The following is a 15980-nucleotide window of genomic DNA, read 5'->3' on the forward strand; positions in this document are numbered from 1 at the left end:
ATTTACCTTTTATTTTTGTTTGGCGGCTTCTAATCAAGCTTATTGACAGCTACTTGACTAGTAATTTCCAATAAGCAGCTTTCTTCGAACACAGCAGTTATAGATTTATAAACTTTGCTCTTTATCAATTTTTGCACATATTTTTCTTATAATTTACCGCCAATAAATTTTCTTCCACACAGTTTTCACTTTCAACAAGATTTTCCTTCTTTTTTAATTTTCCCAGAAAATTGAAAAATAATTTTTCATTTTTTTTTTTTCTTATTTTGAATTATTTTTTTGGCAAAAGTAGTTCCTTAATAACAATTTTCTAGCCACACACTGAGAAATATTTTATTTTTTCTACTTTAGCTAATTAATGTCCATCTACTCGAAAAGAAAGCACATGATGTACTGAAATATTATTTGAAAACAGCACAAAAAAGCTACAAGCGAAAATTGAGCGAAGCATTTCTTTTTTCTCAATTTCTCATTTTCATGCTGTGTAGATTCTCAAAAAAAAAAATCGCTTTCTATCGTGTCTAATTTATGAAAAAAGAGAGGATATGATAAATAAACTTACCTTTTAGACTCTGAATTTTTGAACGAACACCGGCTCTGAACTGCGAAAGAAAATTGAGAAAATTAAAAGTTTTGAAATTACTGTTGAAAAAATACTGGCAATTGGACAAAAGTCAACAAACTCGTTTGGATTTCGTCTCACATATCGTTACTAATTAGCGACACACATAAAGAAGTCTACATAATTTTGATCCCCAACTCTTATCAACACCAAAGGGAAGTCGATTCTATTTGGCAGCTTTATGAACCCGAACAGCAAATTATGGGAAACCGAATTTTTCGGCATAAAATGGATCAAAATCGAGTACCGTTAAGACTTCTTCGTGCCTTATTGTTAATATGGCGATATAACGATTCTCTAGCGAACACGTTGTGCTGTTCGGGATGGAATCCACGTGGAGGCGTCTTCCATTTGTTACTAATTAAAGGGCATTATTGTAGCCTTAAAAGCTCGGGTATACTTGAGTAGACTGGTCTTTGGTCTACTAGATTTAATATAATAAATTAAATTGTTGAATGGATAATCACATGAACTTTATTTTAAGAGAGTGAATTCGTTATAGAGAGAGTGAGGAACAAGCATTAGAGAGAATTTGAGATTACAAAGATTTTGCATTTTCACGAAGATTTGATTCAAATTTCAAACTGTTGCTTGCTAAACTGATTTCAAAAATTGTTAACAGGAGTTTGCTGTTCAGGATTAGAATTCTTTAAGAGACATAAGAAGTCCTAAATAATAACCTAAACAGTGGTGGATAACCTTTTTCTCATGGTAAACCTTGGTGGTAATTCTCGATCGAAATCGCACATGTAATACGGTTCATGACATTTCAAATAATTTTTAGGAAAATCTATTGTGAAAAAGGTCACAGTTGTGACAATTCAGTAGATATTTAAGGTCTATTTTGAGCTTAATAGCATTTTATCAAATCCAGATAAAACCGGTACGTAAGCATTTAATAAACTCTCATGCTCGGTACTTCACAAAATGCATATCATTCCGGAAGTATTTCTCCCAAAATTGTATTGCATTAGATATACCTAAATTAAATGCAATGATGATTATTAACGTTTGCGTTCATGTGATGAAGCACATTGTCGACTTCATGTCATTTATTAATATACGTGATTAGATCAGGCATTGAGTTCATGGTGAGATAATCATTTCCTCTAATGCGTATCGAATTTATCGAGTTTGTTAACTTTTTTCATATTAATTTATCAGACTTGACACTTACATGATGAATTTTTAAAAATGTCATCAATCTTTTTATTTCCAGCAACTCGATTTGTTCTCCATTTTTCCACGAATTTAAAAAATTCATCCAAGTTTTCACTGCCTGCCTCCTCGTCGTTTTCTATTTCATATTCTATTTCGTCATCAGTTTTGTGTTTTCGGATTGTTTCGTGACTTTGAGGAAGAGGTTGCGCTGCAATCGTGGAAAAATTATCGGAAAAATCATTTTAAATTTTTCATAAACGTTAGACTTTATTAAAGGGATAAATGTGTTAATAAGTGAATTGTATTTATTGTAACATTAAAGGAAATACTAAAACAGGAGGAAATACCAAAAATTGGCAATCCATCATGTTTAAATTTCATTTCCTGTACCGAATAAAAATTCTTCTATATTTCTTACTTTCACTAAATTCAGGAACTTTCAATGTATTTGTAGACAGAATATTAATTTTATGTACTTTCTGTCCATTCACAGCCGATCCGTTTAATGCTTCCGGAAGCTTCAAAACTGAACTATTTTTTAGCTTATAATTATTTGAATCTCTCAAATCATCACTAGATTTATATTTTGTTAAATTCGTTACAGTCATCACTTTGTGCTCTAAGTCTCTATCATCTCGTCTAGTTTCATCTCTTCCACTACCAATATCATCATCAAAATTATCATCTAAACTTGATGACTTTCGTTCAAGAAAATGTGACGAAGAATTTTCAATTATTGGAAGTGTATTGAATGACTTTTCATTTCGTCCATTTACTAAAGATTTACTTGTACGTCTCCTGCTGATATTTCCATTACCATTAGTTGCTGATGCCGTAGGTAGTGAATGACGTTGACATTGAGACGTTAATAACTGTGTTGAATTAAATTCTTGTGCTCCATTAATAGCCGAAGCTGGACGAATGTTTAAAGATAATTTGTACTGAGATGCAGTCGTAACTGAAGCATCTTTTGGAATTGGAATGCCATTGCTACCATTTGCTTTTAAGCAACTTGTTTTAAGCTGTAAACCATTTGATGAGTTTCCATTACTTGTTGACTTTACCTTCACATCACTATTTGTTGTGTGAATCATCGACGTCATATTTATTAATGTACCGTTAACATATTTTTGGGTTCCATGAACAGTCCGCTTATCAATATTGAGTTTCGCTTCAGGCAAAGAAAACCTCACTCGACGTAAATTCTTTTCCACCTGATTTGTTGTTAATGGTGGTGACGTAATACCAGTAATGCTCATGTTTCTTGATAGGATTAATTCTTATTTTTAGAAATTTCTAATTACGGAAATGCTGCCCTTTGGATGTAGAATCAATCACTGCAAAAAAAAAAGGAAAAATATATTTTATGATAAATTATATTTAAAAGGTCGGCACGATAAAAAATATTATGGAATTAAGATTCTTTTCCTTCAAATTTAGACTGTATAAAGTTCCTCGAATTTATTATCAGACCATGCCATGAGGTTATTGTCAACTATCAACAAGTTGTTCTCCATCACACATTGTTGCATGACATTGTATGAGAAACAACAACCACCTTGGAAAAGGAAAGGATAGAACGGATAATGTCGTGACTAAGTGTAATAAAGAATAAGAATCGAAAGTTTTTAGTCTATTGGAACTTTGATAAATTCTTCTTCTTTTTTGTCAAGTGAAACTTTTTTCACTTGTGGTGTCTGCTTTTGTTAGGTATCAGTCGATATCATTTATTGAAGGATTTGATTGGATTCATAAATTCATGCTTCTTTTATACATTATGAATGATTTATTTGAAATTGTATTGAATCAAAAGCACACGGCATACAGTTTTGCACTCTGTGTCATCAAATTTATTTATATCAAATTAAGGAAATCACAAGATGAGTACTGGTTATGTTCTGTTCAAGATGCTACGGATTTTCCTCGGCCAGAAGGAATTTTGTATGCTAATTAAAGCAATAATATTTTTAGTGGATCACGCTTCATGAAAATATTCACACCATATTTAGATCAGAAAACTGTACAGAAGAGTAAAAATTGTCAACGATAATCATGTTTTAGTAAAATTATTAGGCTGCAGACAGCTAAAATATCATGTAAAATCATGGTATGCTATCACAATTGAGAATCAAAAGTATTTTCACTAAATTTCATTAAATTTTAAAAATTTAAAAAATTTTAATCAAAGCAACCATTGAAAAAATCAAAATTTCAATTTTTCTTCAGTATCATTTTAAACAGAGGAGGAGGAACATCCTCGAATATTTTGGAGGAGTTAATAGTTAGTCATCACATCATAGAGGCTCATCATCATGCAATCAGAGGAGATTCTTCTATGGATCAAATATTTAATTGGAACTCGAATTTATATTCAGATTTTTTTTTTCAATTCTGCATTTTTTTTCAGTTACGAGAAATTATATTTTTTACCCTACGAGTTTTTTTTTTAATTTTTGTTGATTTTAACAAAGTCGGAACTGTAAAAAAAATTGGGAATTTTCTGTACCGAAATATTTCAATTAAAACTTGAATATTTTGTAAATCAAATTTTAACAATTTTTTTTTTCACAGTGTTATTGTTTACCAAAAATTCAAATTTTGGAACGTTAAAAGCTGCAATATTTTTCTCTAACAGCATCTTGATTCTGTTCTAACATGATTTTCAAGGAAAGCTCCTTTATTATTGTCAGTAGATTAAGTTTCATGTAAACATCACGTCTTCAAATTAATTTCATTGCCCTTTAAAACTCGTTATTTTTTTGTACTTCCGACTTTTATTGCATCATAAATGCTCGCTGTTGGCCGAGTTTCTACCTCAATAGAGAAAATACATTTATGCTTGTGATGAAAATTAAAACAAAAGTAGGTTAACAATGGAAAATTCACCTTATAACAATTTGAAATAGAATTAGGACATGAAGAAACGTGCTTTATATGTCAATAACTAGTTAGTTCCAATTCTATTGATTTTAAATATTTACAGAAGAGAATATTGAAAGTGAGAAATAGAATTGAAAATATGGGTGAAGGAAACAGGAAGGAAGGATATGCGAGATGTTAGACATGCAAACAGCAAACGACACGATTAGTGACTCAATAGAAGTTTTTCGTTATCTCTCTTTAAGCTTCAATCATCACTTAATTATAGCTGATGAGTGCTAATGAAGGTCATCAAATTTTACTTTTCTTGGCATACACGATAAAAATGCCATTTATCTCCTGATGTTGTACAAAATAGATATTTATAGGAACATTTTTTCACATTTATCATTTCCTACCAAAGCATTTCTATTGATAGACAATAATAACTTAATTTCTATGAAAGATAATCATTTCTTTTACAATTATTTTTAGAAGCCAACTTGTCAGTTGTAGAATTAAAAATAGAGACGCAAAATTGAAAATGTATACATAAGCTAGCAAATTTATTTTGAACACGTTCAGAAAAGAAAATGAATTGATAAACAAATGTCAGATAAATGCAAATGTTTATGAAAGATAAACGAACTTATCCTTTTGCTTTCACGTTGCTTTAGAAAACTTTATAAATTGAATTAAAGGATCGGATGCAGCGATGAGTTTTTAGTTCTCTTGTTTTGGAGTTTATTGAATAGATTATTGTTCTTGAAAGGAATTGGGTGCTAGCCTTTTGGTAGGGAATATGCAGTAATATTTCATTGCAAGTTTGGAATTGAATTTGCCAAGTGGCAGCCACTTGGCTTTAAGCCATACGACCGAGTCGTCGCCGTGGTGGCAACGATCCATCAAATAAATGTATATCTGAATTTATTTCTCTACTACTAAATATCGTGAAACACAGTTTAAAATACAATGACCAGGGACGTATAGAGGGGTTCAAAGCTTCCGCCTATTTGGACAAAATTCTTCAATTTGCTTGGCTTTTTGAAGCCAAGTTGGCCAAGCACTGCTTTAAGCCAAATGAATTTTCAACGATCCATCAAATAAATGTATATCTGAATTTATTTCTCTACTACTAAATATCGCGCTAAACTGAAACTTCTTCGACTGAAGTACAAAATTGTAAACCATTTAACGATTAATTTTCGTATAAACCCATTGTCCAGTCAAAGTCAAGAACTTATTATTTTTTAAACGATCCAGTTCTGAACTACTACTTTTATTTAAAAATTGAAATCACAAAATTGCCACCTTTTGAACATCCAATTAATACATACAAATTAATAATGAAACAAAATTTTTAACCAATTTTTCATATCAAAAAGTTGCAAAAGATTTTCCGACGAGTGTCTTAATTCTTCTTTTCCTTTTGTAAGATTTCTCTTTTTCATTATTCATCGCGATGTGGCCTCAAAAAATACAAAATCTTTTGCTATGAGTACGTATGTATATTTGTGACATGATAATCGCCTTTAGAGAATCATCATTTTAATGTCTTTTCATTTTTTATTTCTGATCTAAAAGAAAATTTTTCCTCTTTCTTTTCACTTTTTATGACCGTGAGTAGTTCGTTCGTTATGTCTTGTCGCTTGCTATCACTCAATATTTATTTGCAATATGATTTTGGCGTGTTCGGATTTTTTTTTCTCACACCATAAAAGAGATGAAAATTCATGTGATTTTCTACTTATCTATTTTCTAGAACGCGACAGGAATTTTGTAAACTCACATGACAGGTCATAACACTCATGTAAAATATTCACAAGTTATTCACTGATGATACTTGCTAGACAATGTTATTACTTCTAATGAAATATTTATAAGACGATTAGCTTGTCAATTAGTGTAATTATAAGAAATAATATTTACATTACTGCTCTGAAATATTTTCATGAGTTTTTCACTTCAATCCATTGAAATAGGAAATTTTTTTTCAGTTCCATTATCATTTTTTACTTCTTATTTTCACTTTGATAGGTCTAAAAAAATTAATTTCAACAATGTTGATTGATATTTTATAAATTTTACATTTTATGACATAATGTGTCAATTCAAATTTACAAATGAGGAAAAAGCAATCAAGGAAGCTAAAAAGAATCCATAAATTATTGGATAATTTCTCAAATGAAAAGTTTTGACTCAATTTCCTCTATGCTACAAAAATTAAAATCAATTCCTTATCGACATGATTTTTTTGACTAATTATATTTATGTGGATGAATGTTTACATCTAAGGACGAATAATCGAATCACAACTAGAAATATAACTAGTCAAATACCTGTCGACTAATGAGAGATTCAAAAAAAAGTTTATCACCCGAAATTTTTAAGACCGAGACTTCAAGGGGATTCTTGAAAATCTTGACAAATCCCTAGATTTCCCAGTATTGGTAAAGAGAATCCTTTGCCGGAAAATGTACGCAAATGTGTCATAAGGAGCGACACAAATAAGGAAGCAAACGAAGAAGAACACGGAACTTTCTTGGCTTCGCTAAAGCTCTTTCATTAACACAAAATTCTCACTAAAGCTTCATGGTGAAGCTTCTCCATTGTGTTGTTCGAGATAAATCCACATAATTTCACACATATTCGTATCCGCAAATATTTTAAAAACAAAGCAGATTCTGTCATAAACATCTCTGCTTACATCTTTTACTAAATCCATAATGCACTTCAGACATTCTTTCATAAAATAGTAATTTTCTTCTTGGTAACACATGCATGTCCTTATTACACTTGTCGTGAAGTATTAAGCATGATTCATGAATTCATATGGAATATAAAAATGATCAAAAATTACGAAAGCACTATCAATAATAAAACTCACAAAATAAGTTCGACAACAGTCGAAAGCTATATCAAATTTGTTGTTTCCTTTTGTATTTATGAACTGTCGGTTCAGCAGTAAACTATACAGAAAAAATAAGAAGCGGTGATATAAACAGTCGTCGATAACGAGAAATTGACTATAATCGACTAATAAAACAAATCAAATGGCAAAGCAAGTTTTATTTATTGTATGTGCAAGCATGAATATTTTGGAAAAGTGCCCTGCATAATCATAATTTTCTCACCCAATTCAGACTTCCTTTCTATTTTTTAGCATGAATTTTGGGTAACATGATTTTTAGTTTGTCATTAAGGATGTCATGAAAGTCATTTAAAATGCATATTTCCTGTATAATTGAAGATTTTGCCCAATGCTAATTTCAAATTGTTGCTTGTATAGAAAATGGATGATTGTTAATGATCCAGACGCTTCAATATTGAGCATTAAAGGTTCATAACCCTTATTTAAAATAAAATGCGCCTCATAAACTCAACTGTGTACTGAAAATCTATAATATTTCTATTATTATTTTTTTATATTGATATGGCTTAATAGTGCCTGTTGTTGTATTTATGCCACATACCTTCACATAGTGAAGCTATGCAATATGGCAGGTGGTACAAAATGGCACGAAAAAGAGAGCGAAAAATTGTTATTCATAAACACCCTCAAATAAGCTTTTGCTATTTTTCTAGCTGTTAGACAATTATTGAGAATGTTTACACTCACTTAAGTTATGCCTATACAGAATTTTCACTTTGATTTTTCTTTCGTTTTTTTTTTTAGAATTAATGTTGCGAAATTTCCTCTTTCAGTTTTGTTTGTCGCGTCATCAAAATAAATAGCAATAGATTGCTATAATGTTTTGCAAGCTGAAATGATTATGCTGTTCATATTATAAATATTTCCTAATGTTAAATAATATTGGCATTTTGACTCCAAGTTGTACAAAAATAAAACTTCAACCATCTGCCTTGAACTGATTTTTGCGCAGCATAAAAGAACATAATTTCGTTTTCATAGAGAAAAATAGAATTTTATGCACTACACCGATAGTGTTAAAACATTTGAGTTCAATCACTTCTCAAGGATAGAACATTGAACTTCTGGAAGTTCATTTACTCTACGAAACTTGTCATTTTCATTTGGTTAACACTTGAAATAAGTTGGTGTGATGTCATGAGAACTATTCAAATCATCGACATATCATTGACACTATATGTATCGATTGCGAGATGGTCTAGTGTTGGAAATCCAACACATGTTCTCAAAAAGAAAGAAAGGAATGTGAATTTTCAGCCTGTTTACTGATTACTAGATCACAAGAGGTGTTTTAACGTTCATTTAAGATTTGAATAATATTTATTATGCATAGTTAAAAACCCTTTTTCTTACAAAAATTCAGTGTGCTGTTAAACTTCAAAGAATAAACATCATTGTGAATAAATAAGATCAATTTGAACGAAATTTAATTAAACAACAATTATACAAATATGTGACTCGAAATTTGACAATTTACTTTGTCACGACGCCAATTTTAGCCATAAAGTTGGAATTTTATTCCAAAATTGCCAATTTTTTTGAAATTTTATTTTAAAGACAACTAAGTCAATGCTTCAAAGCAAAACCTCCTCATTCGAGAAATAAATTGCAAGCTGTGCCACTGCTTCAATCCTGTCGTCTTCTATACGTTGACTTTAAAAACAATAAATTGGTAATGTATAAAAATGTGCCTTTCAGCACTACATATTTCCTACCCAGTAATTTTAAACTTCCAAACTAATATTTGACAGACAGGTAAACATTCTGCAATATAATATCAGGTCATTGATCTTAAAAATCAATTTCATTTTAATAAGAAAGAATGCTTAACTAAAATCGTGTAGAAATAAATTCCACTTTTCCAATCTGGCGTCACTGTGCATCCAACTTTGTTTTTGCAAAGCTATAAATATAATTTTTTATAAAAATAATAGCCGATAAAAATTCTTAAACTTAATAATCCAAAAATAGGCCAAACAAAATTTAATTTTAGTATCATAAAAATAATTTCAGCCCACAGACACGTTCCAATCTTCATATTTAAAGTGTATGGAAATTAAATATTTCAAGTAGAACTTTTTGGCTTACGGAAATTAAAGAATACGAAAACAAAATATTTTCTTAAGTATGCACAATTTCTTGACGTCACATTTTCGCCCCTAAGAAAAGTAAATTAAAAAGAAATTAGTAAAAATAGTTTTTCAGATTTTTTCCTACTTCATAGCTTTCCTTGAAGTTCAAGAACAAAACGAAATCTAATTTAATTTTAATTTTCTTAGCTTTCTTCTTGCCGTAAATTTAATATCTTCCTCAGGTATACTTTTGTATTTTTTCACATCATAACATTTTCATCGAAGCCATTAGTCAGTCTCAAGGAACATCCGAAATTTAGAAAATGTAATAAAAATCTTGACAAAATTGTAGCTTAACATTTATAACCCAAGCAATTTCAAACTATATTCAGTGGTATATATAGTGCACTAGTCAGTCATGTGGCTACCTTGTGACGTTAAAGTGGCAAGTTTCAAATGGTTGCCGATCGAATGACAATCTAGTGGGCCATAAGATAAGAGAAGCAAAATACTGCATTCTCGAACGATTCAAATGAGAATAGATTCGTCTCGATTCCATAATAAATACCTGGAGTAAATTTAGGAGGGGACAGAGTTTATGCGAAAAACAAGCCCCTCTAAATTTTTTGCGATCCATAAAATCAGTTTTGAAACTCCCTGCCACACAAAAAAATATCTGTCCCTGATCAATACATTTATTGGAACAATGTATTTTTACGAAGGCATCTTCTACGATCGAGATCTACGAAACTTTTCTCATTTTTGTCGTTCGGGAAGGAAGAAAAGAAGACGCTCGGGATCAATCATTTGGAGCAAATCAATTTTAGACCAAACATGACATTTTTCATTTATGAGTGTGACAGAGGAGTAGTTGGGATAATTTTTTTCTTTTTGAGAAAGGAGAAGAGATGGTTAGGTTTCAAATCTTTTTGTATGGATTGCAAAAAATTACGGAAGTAAAGAATCGAGTTTTTTCAAAAAAGTGGGATTTTTATCCCTAAAAACCCCAAAAATAAACATTAATAGTGCTCTAAGGCACAATCAAGTCTTTTAAAAAAAATCACTTGGAAAACATTCTATTTTTAATTTCGTAAGGCACACGGACCCGAATGAATTAATGATTCTATTAACCTTTTAATAGCTTCATAATTGATCAACTGATTATCAATCACTTCCTCAAATGCTAAGAACAAGTTTGATTTATGCCAAAAATAATTATCTTCTCAATATTATCATCCCTTGACCATTTCACCTCGTAAACGTTTTATGTGGATATAAAAATTTGTTTAAAAAACTTAGATTTTAAAATAATTTGTTTATTTATCTTTAGGTTTTTTTTTTCTTTTGTTAATGAAGATTGTAAAACAAAACACGACTTAAGATTAAAAATAAATCAAAGAAAATTTTTCTTCTCTCTTTTCATAATTTTCCCTTTGCAAATTTTTGACTGTCATGGTCTTGGACATGAATAGTTTCATTCGCCTCATTACTATGTTTGTACAGACGCACACAGATGTTTCGATTCATCTTGAATTAAGGAGAGAAAATTATTTAAAATACGTAAATTAAAGTGTATGTGCAATTCAGTCATTTGACGGATGTGGTGCTATCTCATGCAATTAAATAATTTGTTGATTTATTTTATTTCCATGTGAATAATGTAAAGATTAATTTGACTAATTGATTTATGAGTATCAAAGATAAACATGTGGTGTTTATCACACTTGCTTTATGAATGAGTAGGCTGACCAATGACTTTTCAACAAAGATTAAAATTTTGACCACTTCAAAGCCTTGACTTTTTCTTTTGTCTAGCTCTAAAAGAGGCGAGAATGAAGATCACTTTTATGATGACTGTATAACTTAAAATGATGTGATCAAATGACATATAGACTGTCTAGACTTTTCCAATCCTAAACATGATTATGCTAAAAATATTGAGGTTTACAATTGAACATGATGATTAGGATCATCATGTACAAAGATTACTAAGATGTTCTCGTCCATAAATGTTACAATTTTTAACCGTCAAATTTCATTGTTTGTCAGTATACAAAAATCCTTTTTAAAAAAGTTGCTTAAAGCTCACTTAAAGTTACTTGAAAACGAGTTTTCTCTTTAAAGACTATAATGCAACGAATTCTCTAATAGAATTTATTCATTAATTAAAGGCTTAATTAGTAAATAAGTATTAAAACAAATTTACTAAATATCGTCCAAATATGCCGCTTAAAATGTAAAAGCCAAAGGGAGAGAAATTGTTCAACAGCAATTCAAATGAAAATAAACCGTTACAATTTAAAATTTAAATGACAGCATTACTTTGTGATAATACATTGATTACATCATATTTCAAGCTATTATGCTTAACGATAATTCAATGAATATTTTGAAGACATCATTTAATAGAAATACTTGAAAATTGATATCAACGCAAATTAGTAATCAAGCTTCTCATCGTAGTTTTACAAATCAATAAAAAATCATACTAGGCATGGCCGAAAGAATCCAGAAGTAATCATCTTGAAGTATATTGTATTCAAACAAATTTGTAAATTGATTCCGCGCCATTCCACAAATATTTAAATTGATTTATCGATCACTTGAAAATCAGATTCAGATGTTCCACAAATTTCTATGTTTAATTGAACACTCTTGAGATTTTGGTCTCTAATTTATCGTAGTCTTCATTGATTTAAGATCTCTGATTGGTGCCGAAAAGGACAAAAATAAATAAGGAGGATGCACGTGTGCATCATATACATACATTTTATGTCCAGAAGATGATGTTTCTTATTTTTAGACACATATCTTTTATTACACATCGATTAGTATCGATTGACGCAGTTCCATATTTCTTCACTCATCTTCTTCTTTTCATTTTTAAATAAAAAATGTGAAAAATTTATGAGACACAAAAAAAAATCCGCGATGAATCCACTAATTCACTATATTCCTTTGTGTGGGATTTTATGGACTTTCTATCCAATATCAAATAAATTTGAGAGTAAACAAACTTTATGGAGGAAATCACTGTTTACTTGAAAATTAAGAAGGTGAAGAATTTTCTCAGTCAGCACATCATTAATTACACAACAGTCACTTTCCTAAATGATTCCAATGATCATAACATTGAATTATTTATTTGATTTCACATTAATGCACTTGGTTGGCTCTAGACCTTCAATATTTATATTCACAACAAAATATCATCATCGTCGTCACTCAGATGCTGTTTAAATGTCACTGTCACACATTTGTGTACGTAATTCCAAAAATGTTGCATTCATTAAATTTTCACCAGTTGAATTTGATGTCAACAAAGTTCTTCTTTATAATTTAAAAGAGCACATGATACATGCGGCTAAAAATATTGCATATTCAAAGCCATAAAATATTGAAACTTTTTCGCGCTACTTTACGTTCTAAAGGAACTTGATAAGCACTGTTCATTTCACGTTTACACGCTGATTTTTCACATTCAACTGAAAGTGTATAGGAACAAAAAAAAAGAAATGAATGAAGATAGAAAAAATGTTTTGAGCAACGCTCTCATCGATACTCACACAGCTGGTAGCTTAGTTATAGTAAGCTTTTGATATGTATCGTAAAGAAAATTCTTATTCAAAAGCTATTTTCGATTTCAATAACAATAAAAAAGGAAATACTAAAGTGGAAGTTCTCATTTTTTTTCTTCTCTCTTTCTCAATTTACTTGATGTTGATATTCATGCTTACTATTCAGCTATTGTATTTTTATTATTATCAAGTGTCTTGCATGACAGACAATATCTTAATGTGAAATTGATGTATTCTTATTATGCTGTTTTGTGTGACATAGAACTGATGATACATGTAAATATTAGCTGTATCTAATTTTGTATTAAAGGTATTAAAGTGCTCTATATCCGTTAAAGCTAACTTTAATTTTTAAGGTGCAGCACAAATGTATAATGAATTCTAACTGTAATATTATGATTGTAGTCATAATTCTTGACAGCTAAATTCACTTCCGTTGAGTAATAATAGATAACTTATTTTGACAATGCTAGTGATAAGAATGAAGGGGAATAAGAATTGAATTTTTCTAAAGTTTAATGTTCTTTATTTGATTACTGAAGCATAAATCTGTCTCGATATAATAGCTTTCTTAAAACTAGATAGGAGATTTTTCTCGATTTATTCATAACATAGATACCATAACTGATATTTATTTATTGATTTAAAGTAGATAGAATAATATATATAATTATATAGACGTAATAAATGAAATTTTTCTTGCAACGTTTGCTTCTCATTAGTTAGAGGGACTTTATGCTCTATGTAGTGTAATATTAATGTCATTTCGTTATAACGTGGTGATCTAACATTCAAACATTATCAATTTAGAGATTAATATCAATTAGTTTAGCATCTTGTTTCATAAAGTCCACTTCTTCCAATGTAGCGCACCCATTTAATAACATCATGGTCAGAGTAATTGAGTTTAGGTTCAAAGACTTTCAAATAGCGAACCTGCGTATAAAAATAAGTTAGATTAATCTCAAAACAGTAGAATAAATTTTAAAAGCATTACCTTAAATCCAGACGGTGCGAAGGGAACTTCAAAGTTCATTGAGATTGGTGGACGTGTCCACTTCTTCTTGGTATCAGTTTCGAGCAATTCAATTTCGGCCGAGAGCTGAGTTTCTTTCATACCAGCCATTCGCTTAATCTTCCAGACAATTGCATTTTCAGATGCCTTATATTTTGCCTTTCCTTTAAGACAAATCAATTGGACTCCGGATGTATTGAGTGGAGTTGGAATTTTTACTTCAATCTTTTGTCCTAAGAGTGAAGGCTTGAAATTTGATTTGAGAACAACCTTAACTTCCATTTTTGTACGACCAACTTCACGCACTAATGGAATAACACGGAATGGCAATGAAATATCTTTAGTAGTACGATAACGCATCAGTTCAAATTCGCCGTCGGGAGGAATGAAGCTAATAGAATGTTCAGTTTCAAATTTGCTCAATTTAACACACTGATGAAATTGGCAATCGTCAATAACAACAACTGGCTTGCCAGAACGTGAGGTTTCAGCTTCGGTATTTCCAGAAATTCCACCACGTCCTTTTGCTTCCATAACAATTTTATCATTAATGCCGAATTTACATTCAGGCATTCCAGATAAGAATGACTTCATGACAACTTTTCCGGCAACATGAGCAGATAATACTTGACCTTGCGGCGACATGAGCAAATTAACATATTCCAAAACATCTAGGAATAATTCATTGCGGCGATACTTGATTCCTTCTCGTCTCCATCCGATTTGTCCGGTGACTTGAGAAGTTATTTGGGCTTGTTCCTCTTTAGTTGCTGACTTTATTCCTTGTTGTGTAATAAATGTCTTCAAAACTCCAGTATCCGAGTTTTGTGGATAGCCGAAATCCAAGATTTCTGTAATAAATTCATTAGTTAGTATTGATATTGTCAGTAATTTATATATTTACTCACCATCTAAAAGTTCATAGATGAGAACAAAGTTATTCTTAATATTCTCTTCGGAAATCTTTCCAAAATATGATTGCATGACATCGATGATTTTTAATAAGAATTCAAAAACCATAGCAGCATTGACATTTTGCTTAGTTACAGCTGCCAACCAAATATTTGCTCTCTAAAAAACCAAAAAAAAAAATGTAGAGACCATACCTAATTCAAATACATCTTTTAGTGATTCACAATAGAAAGCTTACCTTAATATGAAAGAAACTCGTACGAGCAATATTAGTGACAGGAGATCTAACTTGTTGTCTTGCATGAATAACGTTGACTCGGAAGGCATCAACAGCATTTCTTCCGATATCGTCGCGATAAACACGAGATATCAGCACTTCCCCTTTATGATTGTACACAAATAATCCTCCAATCATCTTTAAATTCTTCCGAATTGCAGATCCGGAAAGAAATTCCTGCAATTTTAAAGAACATTAGTATTACAACAAACTCTTATCACAACTTTTTAAATGATTCATTTCATTATAATCAGAACATTTTATAGAGAACTGAAGATTTACACCCCAATTAAATGAGATGAAAATATTTTTTTGCATGAACAATGGCTAAAAATTGATAAGAAACTTAAATCGCGAATTTGGCAGCAAAAAACTTGCAATTCCACAACATGATCATTTAAAAAGTGTAATCTTAATAGTTAGGAACCTACTTGTGTCTTTTAATCAATTCTATCAAGTTAATTTACATGGAAATTTAGCAATACTTTATGAATGAAAAAAATTGAATCACTTTCGAAATGAAAATTGATTTCGAACAAATTCGAAATATTC

General features: G+C 30.5%; 2 protein-coding genes across 2 annotated transcripts in view; both read right to left on the reverse strand.

The window, feature by feature from the left end:
• Positions 1 to 13117, reverse strand: part of LOC139087212 (uncharacterized) — a 45148-nt gene extending 32031 nt beyond the window's left edge. The window contains exons 1-4 of the mRNA XM_070635962.1: positions 12414 to 13117; positions 2202 to 3120; positions 1800 to 1991; positions 563 to 602 (exon numbers count right to left, since the gene is read on the reverse strand). Coding sequence (XP_070492063.1) covers positions 563 to 602; positions 1800 to 1991; positions 2202 to 3042 — 1073 coding nt within the window. The 5' untranslated portion in view covers positions 3043 to 3120; positions 12414 to 13117. The remainder of the gene's footprint in view (positions 1 to 562; positions 603 to 1799; positions 1992 to 2201; positions 3121 to 12413) is intronic.
• Positions 13118 to 13722: 605 nt separating this feature from the next.
• AP-2mu (adaptor protein complex 2, mu subunit) lies at positions 13723 to 15956 on the reverse strand. Its single transcript, XM_070635977.1, has 5 exons — positions 15860 to 15956; positions 15390 to 15605; positions 15148 to 15310; positions 14222 to 15090; positions 13723 to 14160 (listed from the first exon to the last, which is right to left on the reverse strand). Exons 2-5 carry the CDS (start codon positions 15564 to 15566, stop codon positions 14053 to 14055), a joined length of 1317 nt encoding a protein of 438 aa, XP_070492078.1. The 5' UTR covers positions 15567 to 15605; positions 15860 to 15956; the 3' UTR covers positions 13723 to 14052.
• Between the last annotated feature and the right edge of the window lie 24 nt (positions 15957 to 15980).

Source organism: Chironomus tepperi, unplaced genomic scaffold, assembly GCF_022539635.2.
Source record: "Chironomus tepperi strain 1889 unplaced genomic scaffold, CSIRO-AGI_Ctep_v1 contig_100, whole genome shotgun sequence".
Classification (NCBI taxonomy): Eukaryota; Metazoa; Arthropoda; class Insecta; order Diptera; family Chironomidae; genus Chironomus; species Chironomus tepperi.